At 37.2% G+C, this 24703-nt stretch overlaps 1 protein-coding gene and 1 long non-coding RNA gene across 5 annotated transcripts; one reads left to right on the top strand and one right to left on the bottom strand.

Moving 5' to 3' along the window:
* Positions 1-162: 162 nt before the first annotated feature.
* On the bottom strand, positions 163-16731 carry LOC113664336 (anion exchange protein 2). Of its 4 annotated transcripts, none has more exons than XM_027179932.2 (14): positions 16565-16731; positions 9740-10144; positions 9141-9256; positions 8076-8250; positions 7605-7891; positions 6610-6903; positions 5969-6146; positions 5303-5652; positions 4672-4866; positions 4127-4297; positions 3165-3690; positions 2727-2896; positions 2129-2299; positions 163-1348 (listed from the first exon to the last, which is right to left on the bottom strand). In XM_027179932.2, the coding sequence occupies exons 2-14, from the start codon at positions 10095-10097 to the stop codon at positions 1301-1303; spliced, it is 3039 nt and encodes a 1012-aa protein (XP_027035733.2). In that variant the 5' UTR covers positions 10098-10144; positions 16565-16731; the 3' UTR covers positions 163-1300. The 4 variants fall into 4 exon arrangements, with proteins under 4 accessions (XP_027035733.2, XP_089049830.1, XP_089049832.1 ...); XM_089193704.1 differs by lacking the exon at positions 16565-16731 and adding an exon at positions 11691-11907; XM_089193706.1 differs by lacking the exon at positions 16565-16731 and adding an exon at positions 11687-11825.
* A 1108-nt stretch (positions 16732-17839) lies between these two features.
* On the top strand, positions 17840-18278 carry LOC113664334 (uncharacterized). Its single transcript, XR_003445624.2, has 2 exons — positions 17840-17953; positions 18245-18278. It is a non-coding gene; the product is annotated as an uncharacterized LOC113664334 (long non-coding RNA).
* Positions 18279-24703: the final 6425 nt, after the last annotated feature.

The raw sequence follows: 24703 nt of genomic DNA, 5'->3' as shown, positions 1-24703 counted from the left end.
TGGTTTTTCATGGCGGAAAAAAATCAATAGGTTTCGGAAACACTTTCAGTTTTCTTCTAAAAATCTAAAAAGGTACTGGAAATTTTTTAAGCATAATGAGAATTCAGGCGGACTCTTCAAAGTTTTTCCAGATACATTGTTTGTTCAAGTGATATTTTCACGTTTTTCCAGTGTTTTGTTTTCTATTTATTTATTTCCTCAGCTTTTTAAGACATTACTGTAATTTTTTAAAATGTTAGTCTTTCATTAAGTCAGGGCTTAACCCCATCACTCGCAAAAGTGATTAACAAATAACTTCTCCCTAGAACATCATCACATTTTCCATCAAACGAGTATCGAGAGTATACAAATTGATCAACTGAAGGATGCCTTCTTGATCAACAAATAAGTTCTCCTTACAACATCATCACATTTTCCAACACACAAGTATCGAGAATATCCAAATTCATCAACTGAACGATGCTATCTTGATTTAAGATTCCATTTCCAAAATTGAATTCCGGATAATAATTAAGATATATCAATTAACACCAATTTTCCGGTAGTTTGCCAATATTGCAAATATATGAAATATAATTTGAAATTATTCTACATTTTTTAATAACTTTAAGTTATACAAAATATAACCTTTACAAAAATATTGATATATAGAGCAGAACTATCTACAAAATCTTTGATTTAAGGTAATGTTGTAGAAAAACAGAATCCCTGAATAAATGCTTAATGTACCAAGCGTCTAAAAAAATGTAAAAGCTGGCATGGAAGGCCTTAAATTACCTACAAATTTGTGATGTAACAAGTGGGAGTAGAGGATTCACTGATAGCTCACTGTAAACGAGCAGAGATTGAAGAAGATGCCACAATTAGTCATGATAATGAAGCTGAAAATATAGAAGATTGTGGAACGGTAGTAGTTTGTTTTGCATTTTTCTGGGGTGAAGGGACGTGCGAAGCAAACGCGAGGAACGCGTGAAGGGTGGGACACGCGCAAGTGGATTAGCGCTGTGCACCTCGTGTGGGCCTCTGTGCATACCTCGTAACTTTTATTCCACCCAAACACAAAAATATACGGTAACGTGAAAAATAATTTGTTTTCAATTGCCAGTGATATGTTAAGTACGATCATTTTTCAGTGTTGCATGGATAAAGACTTCTTTCCGTCTGGCTGGAAACCAAGCAGTGTTTTTATCGCGTTCCCCTTCACGTCGAATAAATAATTTTCATGTGTCGCATGATGATAGAGACGTAAAATGAGTCACACAACACCAGTCACGCAGGACACGGCAGATGCAGGACTGAATTATAGTTCAAAATCGCTGTCCTCGTCTTCTGATTCCGAATTGTCGAGCTACAAAATGAAACCAAAATATAAGTCAGCTGTTTTAGCAAACAATAAAAATAAGAAGTTACAGAGAACTCTCGGTGGTATTGACAATACTGTTAAGATTTCAAAATTCTCATTTTTACCCTTTTACTACCATTAGTGATTAGCATGTAACTTCTCCTTGTAAAACGCATATATTTACAGCAAAAGGGAGGTGAGAATACTCAAACTTATCAGGAAGGAGTTGTTATCTTGATCTAACACCAAATTCTCGTTACTAATTCACAAGGACGTGTAGCAGCTAGAGGGGAGAATTAACAGTCGGAGCTTGGGAGTTAAAAAGTTCAGGGCCAAAAAATAAAATAGTTATAGAATAGGAGATATGTTTTTCGTCACATGGAAAAAAGGAAAAATCGAGGTCCCTTCAAGGAATCGAACCCCTGATCTCCAGATTCCGCGCTCCGATTCTGTATCAGTGAACTTCAGAGACTCTATGGTAAATTTGGCCACTGTGAGATTCTAATATGGCACGCATCATGCATACTGCTTGGAGCAACAATGCCGAAAGTGTCATATTTATTTGGGCCGTATCGCGATAAAAAAGGCTGTTATTCGACTTGTGTAGAAGACGAAAATCTAACGTTACCCCTAATACTCTATTCCGCACCAGGGAATAAAATAAAGAAAACTGACAAGGACTATAAATGGGAAGATTATATTGTTATCAAGAATTGTTATTAAAACATTTAAGAATTTAGGCAACATTTTTTGGAGATGATCTTGAACATTTTTGGGTCATCTTACCTCTTCAAGTTCCTCCTCTTTATAAAACCTTGTTAACAGCTTGCGCAGAGGAATCAAACAAATGATGAAAAAGGGAAATGATGGTGCCAGGGGAGATAACTTGATTCCGACAAGGAAAGCCAAGGCTAGTACTTGAATAACTGTGTAGCAATGGATCTTTCCGGTTCTCACCTAAAAAAAAAAAAGAGAAAAAAAAGAGAAAAAAAGTAAGCAAAAAAGTTATTTCCTCTGTTCGTTCCATCGCCACATGCGGCGTAGTGAGCACCACATTGTGCCATGACAAAGGCACAAAGGAAGACTCGTACCCAAGATCTTTCGTCTCCCGAAAATTTTCTGGCTACCCTAGAGGAAAAGAACCCCAGACCCTCAGACCCTCAGTCCTCTTAACCCTTTTCATCTTCACATCAGTATGCATATTCTCCATACTGCGCTCTATACACTTCTTAAGGTGCTAACAAGGAAAATTTTTTTCATAAACATCACCCTTAGGTTTGCGATCATTTCACTTATTCTCCTGATCTTAATGAATGATTCAGTAGTTTTACTGTGAGGGGAAATTAGATGCTGATCTCTCTTAGGGTTCAAAGAAAAGACGTACCTTCCTGACGTATCCGACATCCGGGTGATGTTTACGTGGCATAAACATCATGATGAACCTGTCCACCATCTGCAGCCCGTACATGGACACAATACCCAGGTACAACAGGACGCCGAAGAAAATCGGGATGGGAATAACGTGCAGCCCGGGAGCAAGCAGAATGGACAAACCTGCAACAACGGAAAAAAATTGTCAAAAGAAATTCTATACATTGTCTGAGCTATCCCATGCAGTTTCCGTGACATGAAGCGAATATAAGTATTGCTTCTTCCCCCTGGGTAAAGTGTTATTCTATGGTAAGTCCCCTCAAGATTTAATCAGGTTTTCCCGGGGTAAATTAACGTTAACTTCGGCATTTTTCACTAAGAATTTCCTGGAGCAATTTTCAGTTGAGTGCCGTGAGTAACTCTCCCCACTAGATTCAGGTTTTAAGCTCACCTGTCAGGACATGAACTATGATGTTCGAGATCCTCTGCTCCTTGACTTCAATAAGATGCGGCTTCTCTCCGGGGGCGTGCGACGTACTCCAGATTGACAGTGCATTCACGTGCGAAGCTGATCGCACTGTATCCGCGCACATCCATGGCAACCCCAGCAGGGAACATCCGAAGGCTAACACACCCACCACACACATATCCATATTATACCCAGGACCCTTGGCCAGCTTGTGTTCCTTCTTGCTCAAAAGTACCCCGGTCATTTCGGTTTCCATGAACAGCAAGATACCAACAAAAATTGCTGGAATGATGGCTGCAAAGATCCATGGCATCGACATTTCTTTGTTCATGCCTCCAGGATTGATGAACCAACCTCTCTTATCGTGTTGGGTGGGCTTGAAACCTTCTGTGAAAGGATTGTTAATGGATATATGCTGTGTGATGACTTTGTCACCGAGGGCAAAATCGAGCAGAGCCATAATGAGCATGGCGATGACAATACCCGAGTCACTGACCAGTCTTCGGGCCTGTAAGGAGACGAAAGGAACGTTTTTCAATTAAAGCGCAGTTATAAACTTAACGAAAGTAATCACGATGGCCAATAAGATCGAACGAAAAATATGACTTGGAGCCAATTAGAATTCAATGCAAAAACAGGCGCGTGAAAACGGGAGTAACCAAGTCACGACTGAGTTTAGTTTTGCATCTAATTGGTTGAGAGTGGTACCAGAGCACGGTGCCAGAGCGTGGTTTTCCCGCGCTTGTAGCCGCTAAAAAGTATAAATTTGTTCTACGCGCTCGTTTTCTTTCATATCTAGAAAATCTGTTCCTTGTAAATACACCCTTATTGGAATTTTAACGGCTCTTTAACTGAACAGAAACAGGTAAACACCCATTCCCAAACAAAAGCGTCATGCTGAAAATAGCCAAAATGAAAGTCAAAGAGCAAAAAGTTGTACAAACCCGCTTTCCAAAGAAGTGACTTGTTCTGAGCTTACGCATGTAAAAAGCGATGAAAAACGTTCCTAGAACCAAGATGGTGGACAATAAAGCGGTGTTGGGTTCTCCTTTGACTTCGTCCTCACTTGAGTATTTTCCCGTCCCCGCTCTGTTCAGCGGATTCTTTTTGAAAAGCTGCAAATAATCGTAGTTAATTAGGGACCCATTGCTATTTAACATCAGGGGATGGGGGGTGGGGGAGGGACTTACCTGATCCCCCTGTGAGGCTTTTTAATATTTTTATGATCCCAACTCATTGCTAGGTTATCTCAGTCTATTTTTCATATTCCCCCTTTGTACTCTGTTGGCTAAAACTAAACCCCCCCCCCCCCCTCCTTCGTGTCCCCTAAAAATCATGTGATCCCTCAGAATCCTCCAACACCCACATGGAAAATTATTGTCTAATGCTTTACCTTAAGGCTATGAAAATAATGACTTGAATATCTGAACAACACAAGCAATAATTATTTGAAACAACTTACACACACAGACAAAAATTAAGCTCTTACCTTGATCAGCAGTGCAATTGGCTCATAAATGAAGATTGCCGAAATGAGAAGTTCAAAGATGTCCTCCGTAAAACGCGTAAAGTATTTGATCAAGAAACATCCCTCCAAGGCTACCACGCCAAACAGGATGATCATTACCCAGAAACCGATCCAACAGCGCCAGGTAAGGAACTCCACATCGTATGCTTTGCAAAACTGAAATAAATAATGATAATGACGATCAAGCATGAATATTGACTTCTGCAATTCAAGCTTGAAAGAGAAATTTTGTGCAATGACCTGGCTGAGTCAGTGTGTTTTGTTATTGGGCAAAACACTTTATTCTCTCAATACCTCCCTCTATCCAAGGCTGGTTTATTCAAAGCTGGGTTAAGTTAACCCGGAGTTAATGTGAAATCTTATTTCAGAGCTGATAGTTTTAAAACAAAATTCAATACAATTATTTTTGTCTACAATTTGATAATTGGAGGCCCTAAAAAGTAGAGAGAAAATCATCTATAAAAAGGCTTTTAAACAAAGGAGTATGGAAATCTGGATTGAAATTTATCCTTGGATAGGCGCCAGTCCGCGTTCAGCCCAGGAATTTAAACATGATGGGCACCGAACGTGCAATTGTTGGGCAAATATTTACCTCATATATACTTTGTTCGAACACCAACATCGGACCAGTGGCGCCAATGATCATTATGGGCTGCCCTCCAAACAGCCCGAACAGGATACTACAAGCGCAAGCTGCAAAAATCACTTCAGTCAAACCAAGCCAACCTTCAGTTTTGTCTTCAAACAGACCTCCAAAGGCAATATTCGTCGCAAATAAAGCGAAATACAGGAAAAGCGATGCCAGGAGAGTGTGAAGGTTGAAACCATCTCTGAAATCGCTGAGGTAAACTTTGCCTCGTCGTTTCACATCCTGAATGAGTCCTCCAAAGAAGGTGCCTGTCCGAGCCAAGGCAGTGTCTCCTTCCGAATGGGAGGATGAAGCTGTCGATAAATCGCCACAAGGTGAAGTTTGAAGGGTAAAATCACGTCTTTAAGTTCTTATCTCTGACTTTACCTCCCCGCTAACAAAACGTAATTAATATACGGGTTTCACTTTTTCACAATTTACAAGACCAATCATGTGCCCACAAAAGTGAAGTTTTGCTTACAATTTTCAAAGGAGTTTACAAGCCGTTCCTCCCCCCTCCCCTCGTTAATAAATCCATGTACGAGCTAACAACTCCCTCAAACCCTCACTCCCAGGTCCTATAGAGTTCCTCGAATTGTTTACAATTATAATAGAGGGCAATATTCTTACCTGCTTTGGCCAGCTTTCTTCTGAGAGCTATGGCTCTGCTTTGAGCAATGAGGATGGGAAGTAGAACACTTCGATCCCAATTGCCTGGTGGCAGAACTAGAGTGTCTTCAAGAAACTCGTTTATGGCTAACAGGAGTTCTTCGCGAGAGTCAGCACTGTAAGCAACGTCATGAAAAGCCTGAAAAAAAAGATGATAATTGTTTCACAATCTTCGTGGACATTACAATTATATATTAAAGCAATTTTTGAATAAGAATAATATCCATTCACTATCCAGCAAACTGGTAATGAGAATTAGAGTACTCAAACTTATCAGGTAGAAGTTGTCATCTTGATTTAACGCCAAATTCTTGTAACTGATTTACAAGGAAATGTGTGACAGCTGGAGGGGAGAATTAACAATCAGATCTGAGAGTTACAGACTTAATAACAACTTTGATTTTGGTTTTACGACATTCAATTGAAATGCGTTTTGATATTAAGTAAGCAGGCAGTTAATGTTAAATCTCTCTTATTTTTGGGTGACTTGAATTACCTTTTTCTATTAAGGCTTTCCAGAGCTAGATTTCTAACGTAATAGCCTTCAAGCACCCTGTGGTTCTCCTGTCAGAACAACTTTGTCAATCAACTGAGGCCCTTACCTGGTCGGACATAAGTGTGGCCACAGAGCGCCCAATCTGGTGATAAATTTCTCCATGTGAGCTGGGACCCAACATGATAAACAGGAACCTTACTGGTATGGAAACTTCTGACATTTCCCCCAAGTGGACTCCTTTAGCAAGCCGCACAAACGCCATCACTGGATCCTGCAGTTCATCCAGTGTTCCAACAAGGACGTTAGTGGCTTCGGCTCCCTGAGGAATTTTATCTTTCACATCTGACTCCAGTTTCTCTTCATTTTCATCCAGACCAGCAGATTCAATGTCAAGTGTATCCTGCTCATAATGAAAAAAAAAACATGTGGAGAGGTTTATTACAAGCATAAAAATGAGAAGTTGTGACTGCCGGCCTCCACCATCAAACTGATCATGATAGTGTATGATAACAGTAATGGCAATGGTTACTGTGATGGTAATAGAGGTGATAGAAAGTCATTGTTTCGCGGCACGACGACCACCATCAAACTGATCATGATAATGATATGGTAACAGTGATGGCAATGGTTATGGTGATGGTAATAGAGGTGATACTGATAAGGGTACTGGTGATAATAACGGTAACGATAATGACAATGATGATGACCATGACAACGATGACGATAGCGGTGATGATAATTGTAATTAATGATAATTTACGATAATGACAATGGTGGTAATAATGATATCGATTATGATAAACAAAGGATAACCATAATGATGATGGTAACGATAATGATAATGATTATGTGGAGGATATTGATCGTGACAACAAAAATGGTTCTGATCTTGATAACGATGATGTTTCATAAACTTGTCTATTTTTATCAAAATCCCCACATAGCAGTCTTACATTTGTGGCCTCTCAAACCTTTTACCCTTCAACCTGAATGTTTCAAAAGAAAGGATGCCATAACCTCGGTTATCTATGGTAATAGTTTTCAAACAACAATTTAACTGAGAGAAGACAACTGGCTTCACGTTTAAATAAAAGTACAAACCTGAGTTTTCTGCACATCACCATTAGATTCATTCATGTTCATTCGAATGATACCGTTTGCAGTCTCTACTTGGCCATTATATCCCAAGTTATCAGCTCCTACAGCCAACTTCTTTCTCCTTTTGGATGACGGACGGCGTTGATGTTGATGTCTGTGTCGTAACAATAGCGCTGTGAGAACTTTGTTGCTGTCTTCCTGTTTGAGCTGATCTGACATCACCATGTTCTCTACCACAGCTTTAGCGATATTAGGTAAATCAAACTTCTCCAAGTCCAACAAGACAGTACCTGAGTAAATGAAATACATGTTAAGCCATAAGTACACTAGCAATAAAGTTTACGTTCCCTGGTAAACCCGTCTCACTTTCACTCCCAGGAGTGACAAAAAAGAATTTTTGATCTAACAATATCAATATATCTTCAAGAAAAAGGGTGATTGGAAGATTGAACCATCAACTATGGATGTTCATACCTTTTTCTAAGCCTTTGCGTAGTTCTAGCAAACTGTGAAAGGTAAGTGAAGCCACATGTGGCTTGCCCCAGCGGTCACCGTCCTCAACAGTCTCTTCAAACTTGATCCATCGAGCTGTCTCTTTCCATTCCATCTCCTCGCCATGTTTGCTAAGTTCTTCCAACTCAACAAATGCCTAAAACCAAAAGAAGTTTCATTACTACCTGGTTAACAAATTCAAGTCATATTAAAGTGTACTGAACGCCTGTTAACCCTTTGGCCTCTAAGAGTGACGAGTGTCTAATTTCTCCTTATAAAATTACATGTAAATCATATACTAAGGTCACGAGAATGGGGGAAATGGTCACCAACAAAAGAAACTCTTGATTGTTAAACAAATTCTCCTTGCCAGCCCCTTAGGAAATGTATGGAGATCAGCATGCAGAATCTGCTTACTGATGTTAGGGTTTTGAGGGCTACCTCCCAAATTCATTGGCCCCCTTCTTGCTTATTACGTCGCCCAGACTGTGACCGTGTTATCTTTGTCACTGATAACGAATTCACTGGAGATCTCTCCAGTTTGGTATTGGTAATTTGAGGGGTTTTATACTACAGAGGGGGTCAAAAAATAAAGCTAAACTTAACCTATTATTACGAAAATCGAATCCTTCCCCTAGCTCCTCCAAACAATGTTGAACTTTATGCGTCTTTACCAAGACGTGGTGACTGTTTGGTTTTTCCAAAATTGTTAGTCTAGGCAGAGGAGGCTCTTTGTATATGACTGAATTGGCTAAAAGTAGTCTTTTGTAATATATTTGGACTTAGGTTACTTTTTCAATAACTATCCAAAGGAGTTTTGATCTCCATTGTAGTTTCATTCTCTCACACTGATAGAGTTGTCATCCTCGCGAGACAGGAAGTGATTGCGCATGTGCATTGTCACCAATGCGAGATAACTCGATTTAACAGTGATAGAATAAGGTTTCTAATTCTGAGCACCCCAGCCTTGTTGGGTCGTTAACACTGGCCAGAGAGAGGTGGATTGATCTAAAAGTTACAGCCATTGTAATATCTTCTGAGTCTTACCTCGTGAGGATTACGGTCATACTGAGCTGGAAATTTATCTAAACTAGCGCTGATGTCTGTTGCACTGTAAAGAGTCTGCATGCCTGACAATTTGCGTTGAGATTTTCGAAGTCCTCCTTTATAGGAAATAATAAGATTGACAAACAATGATATTAAATTACAAGAAATTGATGAAAGAGATTTTGTTTGGTTGCCAATTCAGTTGGTACATGGCGTAAAAAATCTTTAAATACTAGATGGCATCATAAGTCAAAATATGCACTTTTCAAAGACCACAACTTTGAGCTTCGACAGCATAATGTAAAAATATTTCCTTTCTTTTGATTGGACGTTGTTTTTGCTTTTGTTTTGGTTTTACTACACGACACTTAATCGGAAAGTGCTTTATCATCATTTGCCTGCCTTCAAGATCATCAACATAATGCTTTGCTAAACATCTGAAAGTTTGCTTTATGGACTCCGTATTGTGGCCAGGACGCACCAGAGTTGTGTTTAACCCATCTCTGCAGTAGTTAGCAATCGTATTATCTTTTTACAAATACCATGAAATAGATTGTCCCTTCAGAGAAATTAGCTCCATCTGCATTTTCACAACATACCTGCCATTTGGATAGAGTCTGACATTCCTGCCAAAATGTTGTTATCATTGTCTCTCTCCATCGCCAAGCGTTCTTGCAGCACTTCAATGTCCTTCATAGAAACTGAACCTCTCCGAACCCTGGATTGAAATTCCTCTCTTTCTGAGATGGTTCGGTAATGATGATAATGAGGAACCTTATCTGAGTCTATATGCTGCCCCAGGTCGTTTAGGTACCGACATTCCTCCACGGATGGCATGAACCTGCTATGGTCATGACTGGGAACACCTTCATGGTGACTGTCCGACGTTCCTTCCTGGATTTTTGGAAGAGCAGTTTTCCTCTTGTTATCAGTAGTGTCTCCCTCTCCCTTGACCATCTCTTCTGTGATGCTTATCAGTAAGAGTTTAAGAATTCAGATATGACCTGAAAAGAAAAAGGAGAGGTTATCCTTAGTCGAGGCTTTATTGATATACTGCGTGTCTCTAAAAGGGTCTAATAACATCTAAGTATGATTTATCAACCAAAGAACGTTTTACGCTATTTCCAGTCAGTATTATGTAACAAGCATTAAGGTAGAAACAAGCTCTATTCTTCGAGAATAGGAGGTAAGTTTCTAAGGAATTTGTGGTGCTGCGTCAGTGAGGGGTATCGAAAGATAACTTTCTTTTTTCAACTGAGTTATGATGTAAATTGGTTACCGTAGAGACTTTCTAATGGTGAAGTTTCGAGCAGTTAGAACCTCGTCACAACGTATTTTTTTTTGTATTCTCTTAGAGAAATGGCTAAAAACTCTAGATCCACAGAGGTAATTTTTTACTATTATTTTCATAGTCCAGTGACATAGAAAACATATTCCAACATGCCTCGAACTCCCCAGTTTAAACAGGTACGTAATGGAAAGCCATTATGACTAACACAAACAAACCATGCAAGCAAGCTCTTCATAGGTATTCCTGTGCGAGGTGCACTAAAGCTCCCAAGAAATTATCTATTACACAAAGCAGCACTAATTCGTGAAAAATGGAAAGAAAACCCAGTTTACGATTTCAAAAAGCTAAAGGAATAATACAGAACATTATGGTAGCTATAAAAGAAATACTGGTATACTGAAAATATTGGCCATATCTCATGACTTTCAACCAGGCAAAAAAAAACACATGCGAAAGTAATATTAAAATAACTTCCCCTGGGGAAATTCAGTTTCGAATAATATTCATTTTTCATGTATTACCGAATAAATTTGTCTCGTAGTCTTTGTGTATGTTGGTTTCTAAATACTTCAGTCATCAAAGGACTGAACAACTAAAAAACATTGTTTACAGAATCCTATCAAAAAAAATTTTTCTCTTCAGCACCATAACCTGTCACCTTCACAAGTTAGAACAAAGATGACGAAGAGGTCTTAGTAAAAACTAAAACAAAAAAAGGAGAAACTTAGTTCCTACGCTGTTCTAAAAGCAAGAAAATCTAAAAAATATCAAATAGACAAGTAGTTTCATATTTTTTTTTCAGAATGACCACCTTAAAACTTGTCATGGAGCATCAGCTTAAAATGTCGAGTCCTGGAGGTAAACTGTTGCTCCCTCGGGTAATCACAAATGGTGCATTCCGTAAAACTATAACAATAGGAAGTAGGACTGAAGCTCTGAAAAATCCCATGATCATAACATATCCGAGGACAACGACACTTATCTGGAATATTTTTACGGAGAAAGCTTCAGATACATTGAATTCCAGCCATAAAAGAGAAAAATTGAACAAAGAAATATGGCCTTTACCTTACAGATGATTAGATTCTTCTCCAAAGAACAGCAATGCTCATTAAATATGATAATCACAAATGCACGATCATTTACCTGCACGTCGCTAAATTAAAAATATGCTAACTCACTACCATACACTGCTGATGTCAATGCTCTCGACGTACTGCCGCTGTATAATAAAGGAATTTTTAACGATAAGTACCTACTTGCAGAGAAGTTGTCCGTAAATATTTGTTTTTTGTGGTAACAAATGGCCAAAAAATAGTGGTTTTCCTGAACTTATTGCGGGTAAGCCATGTTTACAATCACAGTGGTTTGCTTGCGACAATGCAATACACAACAAATCTTATAGACAATCTTATCAGCTTATAAACCTTTTAACGTTGAATTAGTCCATAGTCCAAATTAGAAAATTATTCAATCACTAATTATATTTTGTGCTCCACTTTTCATGAACTATATTACACCATCATGGCAATATTTTGACAATTGAAAATTTATGGTGTATTAAATGATATCAACAAAATCATTTGGTCTACCTTCTTTGCACGTGTAATTTTTAGTTTCAGTCTTTCGATTTTTGCAGCATTTTAAGAAATTCTTTGATCAAGCTAAAATCATTTGTGGCCTTACTGACTTTTTTAGGTTAAACAGAGCTGAAACCAAACATTTTCAAGCAATACTTTCTTAGGTTTAAAAAGATGGAGGAGTCAATATTTGGAGACAACTGCAGAAATACAATACCGGCGTGAGCCATGGACAAATTTAAAAATTATGGCATCACACTTCTCCATATTACGTACGTAGCAGTGAATTCAAATAAAGACACAACTTTGTGTTATCATCAATTACAGCATACTTTATCAAACTAAAACTGCCGATAGTTTTTGTCTACTTTGAAACTGGGTAAATTTTAACACCTTTCGTTTGCGATAGATGAGAATTTCAAAAGGCAATTAGACTTTTGATGAGTATTTAATCAGGCAATTAAGTGTTAAAAAAATGTAGAAAATTGGGAGTACTAGTCACATTTCATGAAAAAGCAGATTCTGATGACAAGATACGAAAGTAAACTTTGATACACCACTGCAAACAATTATGTTTTCCTTGATTGTCAAAAAAGGTGAATCCTTAAAACCTTCTCCACACTACTTCTTACATATTTCCTATGGTAATGAAATGGAGAATTTATTTGACAATCACGAGCTCCTTTAGCTTGCGATAATTTTCTTTATTCTCAAAACCTTAATGACTGATTCAGGAGTAATGCTCTAAGAAGAAATAAGATTATAGCCACTTAGGAGTTTAAGTGTTAAACTAAGACAAAACGAAATTAAACTTAAGTGGATGATCTTATCTTTTCACTGCTAAGGTCTAAAAAACAGCAATTATCTTTTGCACTTAAACCAAAACACTTCCTTTATGTGAACTATATTTTTTAAAAAACCAAAACACTTCCCTTATGTGAACTATATTTTTTTTTAAAAAATTGCATGTTCCAGCAAAAGGCCTAGAAGAAAAAAAAAACCTTAGCTTGAAATTCTAACAGAAAATAAGAAACTGTGGAAGTAGGAACCCATTAACAACAAAATTTCATGGCTATCAAAATAACCTGAGAGTTGTAATCATTAAAAAATTATAACCGTCTCAAAGATGTAACACCACATTTCATTACCCTTTTCAATTAAAATACGAGATAAAATTGTTATATAAAACGCTTTGGTTACCTCTAAATATCTATAAAGCAAAATCAAAAAGGAAATAGTCAATTGTTTACAAAAACTTTTTGTTATCATTTAATATGTTGGTCAATACCAAAATTGATTGCATGAAAAATCAGTTTGTTATAAACAAACAAAAGAACTTAAAAAAACAGCAACAAGAAATTAATGGCAGAGGGGAATACTTTTCGAAAAACATTTCAATTGCTTAGATTTCCATACATTTCACATTCAGGCTCCAAATTACCAGTAATTAGTTTTAACTGCAAAATTATCGTGAAATAATTTCCATGCTGACTTTGCATTACCATCGATAAATGGTGCTTTTGAAAACCCCATACTTACCAGTGGAAGTATAGCAGATCTTTTATCAACATCATGCAAAAAAACATACTTTCCTAAACAACTAAGTTAGAAATCTACGAGGAAACTGAGTTTTCAGCATTTCTAAAAAATAATGTAAAAATAAGCAAGGCAACAGTTGATGCCTTATCTGGCCGGATGTGATCCTTGAAAACTGGGTCAAGATCAGTTCCCATGACAACCCGACGGTCAAGTTCGAGAAAAGATCACTAAAAGACAGAGTCATACATAAGAGCAGAACGTTGTCACTTACTACTAATAACATTTTCTATCTACTTCAGGTATCAACACAAGATACTACTGATAAGACAGAGTGACTGTGGAAACTGATGCCCTCCGAAAAAACGTTCACGAAGTCACAGAGAGAGTGACAGGTGCTAGGAATTTCCAAGACGCATGTTTTAAGTGTAAATTTCTGTTAATGCTTATAACTTTTTGTCCAAATGATTTCTGCACAAATCAGTTTGGCAAAAATGACACTACTATTAAATTTTTGCTCTCAAATAATTATTTGGAGGGATGAAGGAATTTTTCCAAGTTTACTTGCTGTGCATTCATCTCTTTTTGGCCCTTTTTTCCCAAACATGACTTTTTACTATAAATTTTACCTTCACTAGTTCCATTCCCCCATAACTTTTTCAAGATTAGTCCTTAAGAAAATTTGATAAACCTGATTTCTTGTGCACAGTGATATTATCTCTAAATTTTTATTCAAGTCTGAGGGGAAGAGGAAAGATACCACTCTCTGTAGAGTGATAGCATCCAAAAAGTTGCAAGCATTCTCAAGGTGTTACTAATTCATCCTATAAAGATCATGTTTATTCTTGTTATTAAGAAGCTTTACTCTTTTGTGTTGTTTATTGGTGTATATTGAGTGGTTCTTTCAAATCGGAATACTAATGACTCATTTAAAAATATAGGTTGAATTGCTTAACTCATGGAAGACAACTCTGTCTACAGTACTTAAACTACACAAAACTATAAAGTTCCCCAAGTCATGACAGAAGTATTCTTAGTTATGATAAAAAATTAGATGTCGAATCATTATTTTTGTCATTCACAAGTCAATGAAGCATTGCTATGGAAAATGTGAGTAAAATAGTTAATTTCTCAAAGGAAAAAATTATCAACGAAAATATTGGGATCACAGTCCGTGATCCTCATAATATTGGTTCTAATATCAAACCAAAACAATGCGAAAGCTCTCATGAAATGTCTGCAGTTTTCAACAGGAATTAAATGCCACGGTCTTAACTTAATTTGTGAAGTTACAATAATTGAGATACTAAATATACTTAGTTGTCTCGAGTATTGTCTCAGGAAATTTAATTTTCGTGTCCTCGTAATGAACCTAAATCTAATAACAATATCCTAAGAGTGATGTCACTACAAAAATCAGAGCAGACTCTCAATTCTTACATCAGAAGTAAAATATAAATAATGTTTTTTTCTTGCACGAGGGCTATAAACATGAAGGCTAGATCGTACAATCTGGATGACTGTTGACCTTCATCCTAAAAAAACAGTTGCGGTTGGTTCAATCTTTTTTTTGAGTCTCAAAAATATAATTTTTTGCAAAGCTTGGGAAGCCAATCTAGTGAAAATATGACTTAAGATTCATAGCTAACTCATATTAACATTCTTGTCTACATCCTCAGAAACCATCTTCAATAGAAGTGTTTACAACTAAGGTGCACAATCTTGTGCATCATAAAAATTCTCTGGATATTCTTGAGCATTCAAGATAAAAAAATTGTCCTACTGCTGCACAAAATTCTAAGCCGAAATTTGATTGGTCCGAGTTATTTTCTCTTTTCAGACTTGGACGATATTTTCAAGTTACTTTACAGTATTCTCTTGCGATCACAATTCTTATTGAAAACCCTGATACTTGGAAGTTTGCAAGCCTAAGTTAGCTGTTTGACCAGCAGTCACTAACTCTTTTCACTAAGTTTCACTAATCACTAACATTTTTCAACCAAGCAGTCATTTGAACTCTCACGACAGTTGAAGCGTGTTTCTTTACCGTAGTTCCGAATAAACGGCCCTGATATTACAGAAAAGTCGTGGAGGTGCCCCTTAAATTCTACTCCGAAAGGCTCCCACATGCTGCAGCCGAAAAAAATCCTCCTGTTTGAATAGATTTTATCCAGGTTGTAGCAACTTTCTTGAAAAAGCAAAAAGAGCCTGGATTTCTAACAACCATTGTTTCTTTGTTTATTGCTCTTTAAATGTTGAATCAAACGTATTGGACTTGAGAGAACTTTGTGATGCCAAAAGCTGATAAGCAGCATGTAAGGTATTGCAGCTCTTAAAGTATCAAAGTTCAGAACCTTATACACTAACATCCATCACACAAAAGCCTGAAAGCATAATTCACTGAACTAAACAATAAATTCCAAAAGGATTTAATTTTATTTGACGCAAGATTAGAGGATCGAAAAGAAATTACTAGATGTTATATATAGTTGCATAATAATTATTTATAAAATGATTACCATTAAAACTTGTTAATTTTCTTACGAAGTGCACTTACCTTCGCTGACTAAAAGGATGTTTAAACTGTTACGTAAGGAAATTTCTTCTCAAGAAAATACTTTCACTTATAAATAGCATTTTATGTGCGGAAGCTACATAAAAAGTGTTCAAGACTTATCCTTTCAAGACTTGTCCTTTCATTAGAAAAACGCCAAATTCTAAAACACTTGTAGTTATCAAATAAAACCTATAATAAATCATTGACTTCTGCAAAAGGTTTGGGAAATTACGTGAAGCTGGCCATTTTCAGTTCTCAAATCCTCGGTATCATCTAATGTTTTGTACTGAATCGTAGTATGTCGAAATCATACTATTCTACATCATAAAAAAATGCTATAAAGAATTGATCATTTATCTCTACAATACAAGTAAAGAAAGAAAATAGATTCATTAAAATAGAGACAATTAATGACCAACCCCATTAGCTAAAGAATAATAAAAAAAGTGAAAGACCAAACCTTTGAAAGAGAGCTTGTGAAGGAACAGAGCTGCAAGTGAGAACTCTATTGCAACATCTCAATATTGTGAGGCTTGACAATTGGCTGAAGTACAGGCTGATAAAAACTCCATCCCCTCTAGCTTCAATATCCTTGACGACCTTCACCTTTTATGGCCTTGCATTTTTGCGGAGATATGTGTACTTATGATCTATATAGAGAACAGAGTACGAAGACACGTTGACAGCCATCATGACTAGATTCACAACGTGTACACTCACATTAAAGTTTGAAATTAATTTTGGTTTAATGTGATTTTAAATAAGTTTGATTTGTATTGTCTGCTAAAGGGATTATGAAAAAGATCTATAGGACTAGAAGAAGTTAAGAAAATAGCTGCCATTTATTTGACTTGAAGTTCAGGTTTTATCTCAACAGATCTACCAAACCTACGAACTATAAATATTCAGACAGAATCAATATTTCTCAAAGAATATACCAAATAAAAAGGTCATCGTTGGAACGGTGACGTACGGATAAAAAATTACTTAAAAAATTTATTGAAATACATGGGCCATTAAGAACATTTGTAAAACTGTAAGAACTAGTTTTTACACTCATTTTGTCCCAGCACTCTTTAAAGTTATCCCTTGTGCCAATTTTCGTCAAGTGTGTAAGAACTGTTTATATTAATGTTAAGCGTGGTGTACAAGATATTGAGAACAAAGCTTGATATCTGCATAACAAAGAAAGTCGCTTTGTGTCAAAATTAATCAGCAAAGGACAAAATTCGCAGTTTAATCGCAGACTGAAAGTTACCATAATTTCATTTGTGGCTTTAAAAACGTGCGTCACATGCAAATGATGCCGAACTCATTCATTGATTCCAAAACCGGTTCAAACTTAAAACTTGCTGCAAGAAATCCATAGAAATTTTTTTTATGTGGGAATTTAGCGACAATTGTGAGAGAACCAACGCTATCTTGGGTTGCTTGAAAAAGGCGATATCGTTATGACATCATGTGGTATCATGTACGAAATATCGAGGTTATATCAGTTCTAAATTTCCTGAGCAAATTTTAGCTACATTCGAAAGATTATGGCGTCGGGAAACTGAAATTTTTACATCTGCGTAAGCGTTACGTAATGAAAAAAATACTCAGGCACGTTCTTGGACCAAAAGCTAGTTTAGCAATATCAAGTAAAATACGACGGCAGATGTCATCGAATCTTAAAAAGGCCTCATAGGACGTTTTCAGAACTGCCTTTTCTTATGGTTGGAGCATTTTACGTTGGCTTGTGTAGAAGTGTTTATGGAAATTTATGTTGAGGACACCGTGGGAACATGTAAGCTAGCTTGTGAAGAAGAAGAAGAAGAAGAAGAAGAAGGAAAATAAAAACTACGTGAAGGTAGTGTGTTTTTACACGCTCAAAGGTCATTGCCCCACTTCTGAATATCAGAAAAACTTCCTACTTTCTCGAACTTTGCGGCGGAAAAGATAGCACTTGTCGCTCAATGCCTGTCTATTTATCCATTTTTCATTAGTGCTAAACTGTCCTAAGCGTAGAATAAGTTAATTAGCACGGAAATGGCTTTTCCTGCGAAAGAAATGGAAAAGTAGAAAATGGCGCCATGTTGTGTTACGGGAGTCTTAAGTGACCAGCCGACCTAATCTTTCATTTCTCAATTTTCGTGACTAGGAATACTGCCAAAGAAAGAAAAACAAATGGTAAATCTGGCACTCAGGTACACTTCTCCTCTCCTAAAATCCACCCTACTTTATTTCATCTGTCTGAAATGGAGCACCGTTTCCACAATGTCACGTCAATGACCGCGTGACTAGCGTGATTTCCTGACAAAGTAACACGAGCTCAACGAAAAAACGGGATACATTTAGCCGAAATGACTAATCAAACTCAATGCGTGATCGACGAGAGGTCTTTTCTTCAAAATTAAGGGTTAAATGAGAGATAAAATCTAGCACAGACAGCAATAGTTAAAAGAAAGAACAAAACAATATCATTTAGAAAAATAAGACTGTTTTCAAATTTCTGAATTTAGCCGGAAAAAACAAGTGTCTTGGCAAGTTCACGAACTTGGAAGTGTTTGTCTTCCTATCTCGCTAAGGAATTAAATTTACCAGTGATGAACACGTTTCCTAACAGATAACTCGAGAAGAAGCAACTGACTTCCCTTCCAAAATGAAATCTTGAAGCTGTACTTCATATAATGCGAAAACTGTAATTTCAAGAAATTCCGACGCCGTAAAACGGCCTGATTGTGTCTTGCAAGATAAGGTGTCACGTATATTCTCATTTGGAAGCATCAGCTGAAGGGTTTTTTCCGCTTTCATGTCCACAAACAAAATACTTTGAATTCTTCCATGCGAGTTGTTTATGTAAATTGCGTTTTTCTAATGTATTTTTTTTTTTGTCTCACGAGAAAGCTTTCAGCAGTTCTAAGTAGAACGTATTGTTGTGGGAACTGCTTGGAAATTATTTATCATGTAGCCGTGAAAAATTGCTCGTGTACATGAATGTAAAAAGTGCGGTCTTGTTACGGTAGGCGTGGTTGTGGTCGAAGCCAGAGCCATAAATAAATCAGAATTTCCTGTGGTAATTTTCACCTTTTTAGGAAAAGTATCATTAATCAGATTTGATCTTTAAAAAATTCTGGAGGGATATCGTGGGAACAAGCAGTAATATGCTCAATTTTTAGACGCAAAGCTGGCGATTTCAATGTATCTGAATAGCAAAATTTCTCATAATTATTTTTCGCGATTGAGTTTGATCATGTTTTTACCTTATAGTGCTCTTCGGAATTATTATTTTCAAATCATGATAACTTTTTTTCACCTTTCTTTTCCGCGGTCTTGACAATCAGACATCAAATCGTTTGAGTCTGCATTTCACGCTGTAAAAAGTAAGCAGTCAACAATATTTTAAGTCATGGAGGCACGCGTGACATGATTCCGTTGGGTAATTTTTCAAACTGGCACGTGCCTTAGGAATGCACGTGATTCACATGCAGAACTCTTGAGGACCGCACGCCAGCAGAATTTTTATCCGCACAACATCACAACAGAGCTCTACAAAACGGATTGCTAATCATTCCTGTCTCGCCAAAATTTTCTAATAAATATTGATCATGAAATTTCATTCCGCACAAAGCATTTTGGCGGTACTCGAGACTAGCCGTGTCAGAACGCTATGGGCGAAGAAAATTCTTCGAGCGCCGGGCGGACGGAGCCAGCGTGACGGCAAAAAATGTGACGGTATCTGCTTTACAAAGTGCTCCGATATTTCATCTTCATCAGACGCATCACTTTGAATTGATCACTAAGGCAGCAAAATAGTTCAAAGTTGCTACTGATGCGGTTGATTATTTCTTAACATCACATGTGGGTTTCTGTTTAATCTATCTTTTGTTTCGTGCTCTGAACGAGTGACCTGTGAGATATTCTCGATCAATATTGTAAAAATGTGATTTTTGGCACCTTGCGTGTGAATATGCGTCATCTAGGAATATTGACTTGAGTGCTGGTGCTTAAACTTTAAGTGAGTTATTATCTGCGTTCATTTGATGATATTAGCTCAGCCGTTAGAACGTCAGAATATGAACATAAAGTTGGCTTCGTTATTACGTTTCACGTGCAGTTTGCGCGTGCAATTGTCTACATCTCTGAAAGTTTTTCTTTTTGCCTTCACGAATGCGTATTTGTCGTTTAAAAAAACGTTGACACAGCCGCTAAAGGCTGAATGATACGCGTGATTTTAAAATGCTTATAAATTTAGAAAGGAATGTTTCTTCGTATATTACTGTTTTAGTACTATGAGTCAGAGAAAAACACGCCTTCTGATTGGTCGAAAACTGAAGTTATTATTGTAATACCGAAACCCCAATCTTCAAAATGGCTGCGGTTTTTCTTCTTGACGCCTTTGATTTAAAATCAATTAAGATTAATTGCATCTGATCAGATAATCACCGTTTCAATTAAACTATTAAACTGAACGGTTATTCGCAGTAGGCGCAGTTAATATTGCTGAATGTTGCGATCGATTTCGTCCTCAGAGGGTAATTACATCCGTTGTCAAATTTTGTCTAATATGTGTACCGTTTCCAAAAAATACGTATATGCGTCATTTTTACAGGCGCACGAAGGGCATCAGCGCTTAAAATAGCGTTAAGAACATCCGCTCACCACCTCCTTACCTAAGGAAAATATTGAAACATTGCTGGAAGAGTTGGGTGACGTTAAAATAAAACCTATGTGGTTATTTTAGCGCTTTCCTCGATATTTGATAAGTGCATTTCAATAACTAGTACTTCCAGACCAACGCGGATTTCCTCATTGTTGAGCATAAATGGTCCAAAATCCAATTTTGAAAACAAAGAAAGTGCCAAAGAATCCACCAGAAATGGAATAGAATATTCACTAAACGAAATCCAGCAACATAAAGGTACTCGGGACGTTCTTAAAAACGCCGGTACTTTAAAGAGAAACATACGGAATGAAATCTGTGTCGCTGAACTAAATTAGATGATTGAAAAGGAGAAATTGATTATCGACGTCAAGAGAGTTAAAAACATGAGTGTTTCGACTGGTGGATGGAATTAATTCCCGGTTTAAGAGATATATTATTCTGAGAGGCGTGATGACGGCATAAGTTGACGTACTGCTTGACGCAGAAAGATCTGAAATTGGGTAATAAATCAAATGAGATCGACCTGAAAGCAGTCGAATTCACCCAGCTTCCTTCTGTATGAAACTGAGTTCATTATGAAGAAAACAACCTGCGGTATTCATGAGTTGCTAAACAGTCCATGGTGAAACAACGAAAAGCAGAATCCAGTTGACAGATATCAGTTTAAACAAAAATTTTGTGGGTTGCCTTGGTGGAGGTGAAGTTTAATCATAGTGCCTATTAAATAGAATGCATAAATGACTTTATTTAGTGAGGGGGGGGGGGGGAGGGAGGGGGAGGAATGTGAGGGATACATTTACTACATGCTGCCCAGTCACACCGAGTCAACTCTGAGTCCCAGAAACTAGCTAGATCTCAAATGGAAAGAGCAAATTAAGGGCAATTATGCCCAAAGCAAGAAAACAAACAAGCGTCCGAAATCGGTTAATAACGTTGACGTGCGGACAACAGAGTCCAAAACTGGAGAATAGTATTTAAAATTGCACACCAATGTCCAAAATAAGACAATGGCCGCGCGGGGGCACCTCGCTTTCTGTTACAAATATTACCAATTAATGAGTGTTATAAACTTATTTATCTGCTGATGAAACTAACTTTTGCCTTATGGATAGCAAATATAATTATATTTTATTGTAATAGCCGCCGAAATTGAACGACATCTTATATTTGATATTTGAATTACTGTATTAAATCAAAGATATTTATTTTCTGAGTAACAGATAAAATCACTACATGGCTTTATGTACCTTGTCAATAAACCTTTTCAGTATTTTGCTCACTTACTTACTTACAATAGTGTCCAAACACGGTTAACGGTGCCTTAAAACTATCGTCAGCGTCCGAAATTGGACAGTGTTCAAAAAATTGGACAGTAATGTCCAATATCGGACAGTGATGTGCAAGATCAATCAATGTGTTAATCGGACGATAGTGTCCAAAATCGGAGGATAGAATATGTACGACAGAGGACAGCAGTTTTCAAAATCGGAAAATAGTGTTTTAAATCGATCAGTTGTGTCCAATTCGGACACCAGCTTCCAAAGTCAGGCGATAGACCACGATAGTGTCCAAAACCGTATGACAGCGTCCAAAATCGGACTAAAGTGTCCAAAGTCAGACGATAGTGTCCGAAACCGGATAATGGTGTCCAAAATCATACGATAGCGTCCAAATTCGGACAATAGTGTCCAAAATCGGACAACGGTACTTAAATACTGACATTAGCGACCGAAATCGGGCAATGGTATTTAAATTTGTACAGCAGTATCTTAATTCAGACAATGGAGCCCTAATTCGGACTATAGAGTTCGTAATCAGTCAATAGTGTCCAAATTTCGGAACATTGTGTCCAAAAACTAACAATAGCGTTCGAAATCAGAACATAATGTCCAAAATCGGACAGAAGTGTCTAAATAGGGCAATAATGCTCAAAATTGGAATACAATGTCCAAAATCGGAGGACATAGCGTCGAACATTGCACGATGGTGTACAAAAACTGACAATAACGTCCAAAATCGGAAAATGGTATTCAAAATTGCACAGGAGTGCTCAAACTCGGATAGTGATGTCTGAAATCGGACAATAATGTCCGAAATTAAATCAATAAATGATGTCCAAAATAGAATCGCCAAAAAAAGAAAAAAATAAGGCTTGAAATCGGACGATAGCGTTCGAAATTGGTCAATAGCAACCGAAATCGGACAGTTGCGTGCGAATTTGGACAGACGTATCCGAAAATTGGACAATAGCATCAGAAATTGAATGATAAAATCACCTCAATAGAGGTCTTATTTGCTTTTCGTTATTCGTGAGTACTTTTTAAAGTTTGTTCTCATGTTTACACGAGATCATTGTTACGAATTTTTCAAATTGCACTCCTTTTAACACTACAAAGACCTTTTAAGCGATCAAATACATACAAAGCGTATAGAGAGAGTTAAGTTGAGATTCTTAAAAAGTTCATTAGTATTCAAGGTTGGGGAGTCTCAACTGACGTAAAGAGTTTGTTGTTGCATTTTTTCCCTTTTATATGCCGAATCAAGAAGTCTATTGTGAAGATTGCGAGAACACGTATTCCTTCTTATACGAGCCGCTTTTCACAAGGCTATAGTCTTGAGTTCATACTCGCCATTAGCCAAGACAGACTTTAAGGTCCTGTACGAGTATAAGGCCTTTCCATCCAAAAAGACGGATTAGTTACATCATCAATGTCGATTATTGTTTACGTTGAGTATCTTCACGAGAAAAATTCAATACATGAACCCGCACTTATTTCCTAGTCAGTAAAAAACGATTCAAATTATTAGGAGGATCAGAAAATTTTCAAGGAGAAAAAGAAAATCTTTTGTAAGTTGCTTTTGCTATGAGTTCATTTGAAAGGAAGCATCTGAAAAGGGTTTGTAGTTAGCCGCTGTAAATCAGCTAAAGCCATAACAAATGTCGAATACACAATGAGATCAGAGAAAGTGTGAATGCGTGAGTGAGTGATTCAACCAAAAACATAACAAAGACAAAATATTTAAGTATGAAGTATCACTCAAACCCTATACCAAAGTTATACAAACTTACTATCTGTAGTGTATCCAAGTGCCGGCAAGTGAATCCAAACTGTTCGGCAAAAATAACCCAGATGCTTACAAAGACAAGGTGGACGCTGGCAAAAGTATTAATGCGTAGGGTAAAGACCAACAAAACTTTAGTGATAGTAAACAACGGTGAGAGAAATAAACTTCACATATTGATGTGAACTAAGTCATAAGCACCGAGAACAAATTACGTAATCAACGATCCGTAGTCAAGATGTTCTACGTGCCGTCACGCAACAGTCAGACTTGAAAACAATGATTGCTTCGCTCAGACCACTGACTTACATTAAGTACATTTAAGTACTTATCCACCAGAATTCTCTCAATTAGCCCATAATGGGTTGCTGAAAACAAATCAACAAGAGTTCAAGGTTCACGTACATCTGATCAACTAATCACATGCTTTCGTTCTTTGTCACCTAACAAAAGCGAGGCAAAGGAGGGTTCCTGATCCCGTCTCACGCACGAATTTTCGAATAAAAATTCACAAGTCACCTGTAAATTGTTTCACAAGTCACGCTTTTAAATGGAAAACACTCACCTCACCTTGCTTTTCTGAAAAATTCACACGTCACGTATTAAAATTATGGGCTTAAACACGCGTCGCCTATTATCACTCAGTCTTCCCTTTGCCACCCTATAGCGACAGGATAAACATACAAATTGACAAAAGTTCTTCGTTGCAAGTAAGTTCTTTTTTACAAAGTAAGGCACAAAGTTTGTCTTTGTTTGATTTCACAGGGGTTTTGAAAAGTTACGAAGAGAAAATGCAAATTATAAGCAATTGAAACCAGACGGAATTGTCTGATACTGGAAAACGGCCAAAAGTGTCCGAAATCAGACAAAAGCCTTAACTTTGACAAAAGC

Source organism: Pocillopora damicornis, chromosome 14 (genome assembly GCF_964200805.1).
Source record: "Pocillopora damicornis chromosome 14, jaPocDami1.2, whole genome shotgun sequence".
Taxonomy (NCBI): domain Eukaryota; kingdom Metazoa; phylum Cnidaria; class Anthozoa; order Scleractinia; family Pocilloporidae; genus Pocillopora; species Pocillopora damicornis.
The sequence above is the reverse complement of the archived record's forward strand: the minus strand, read 5'-3'. Positions and strand labels throughout refer to the sequence as shown.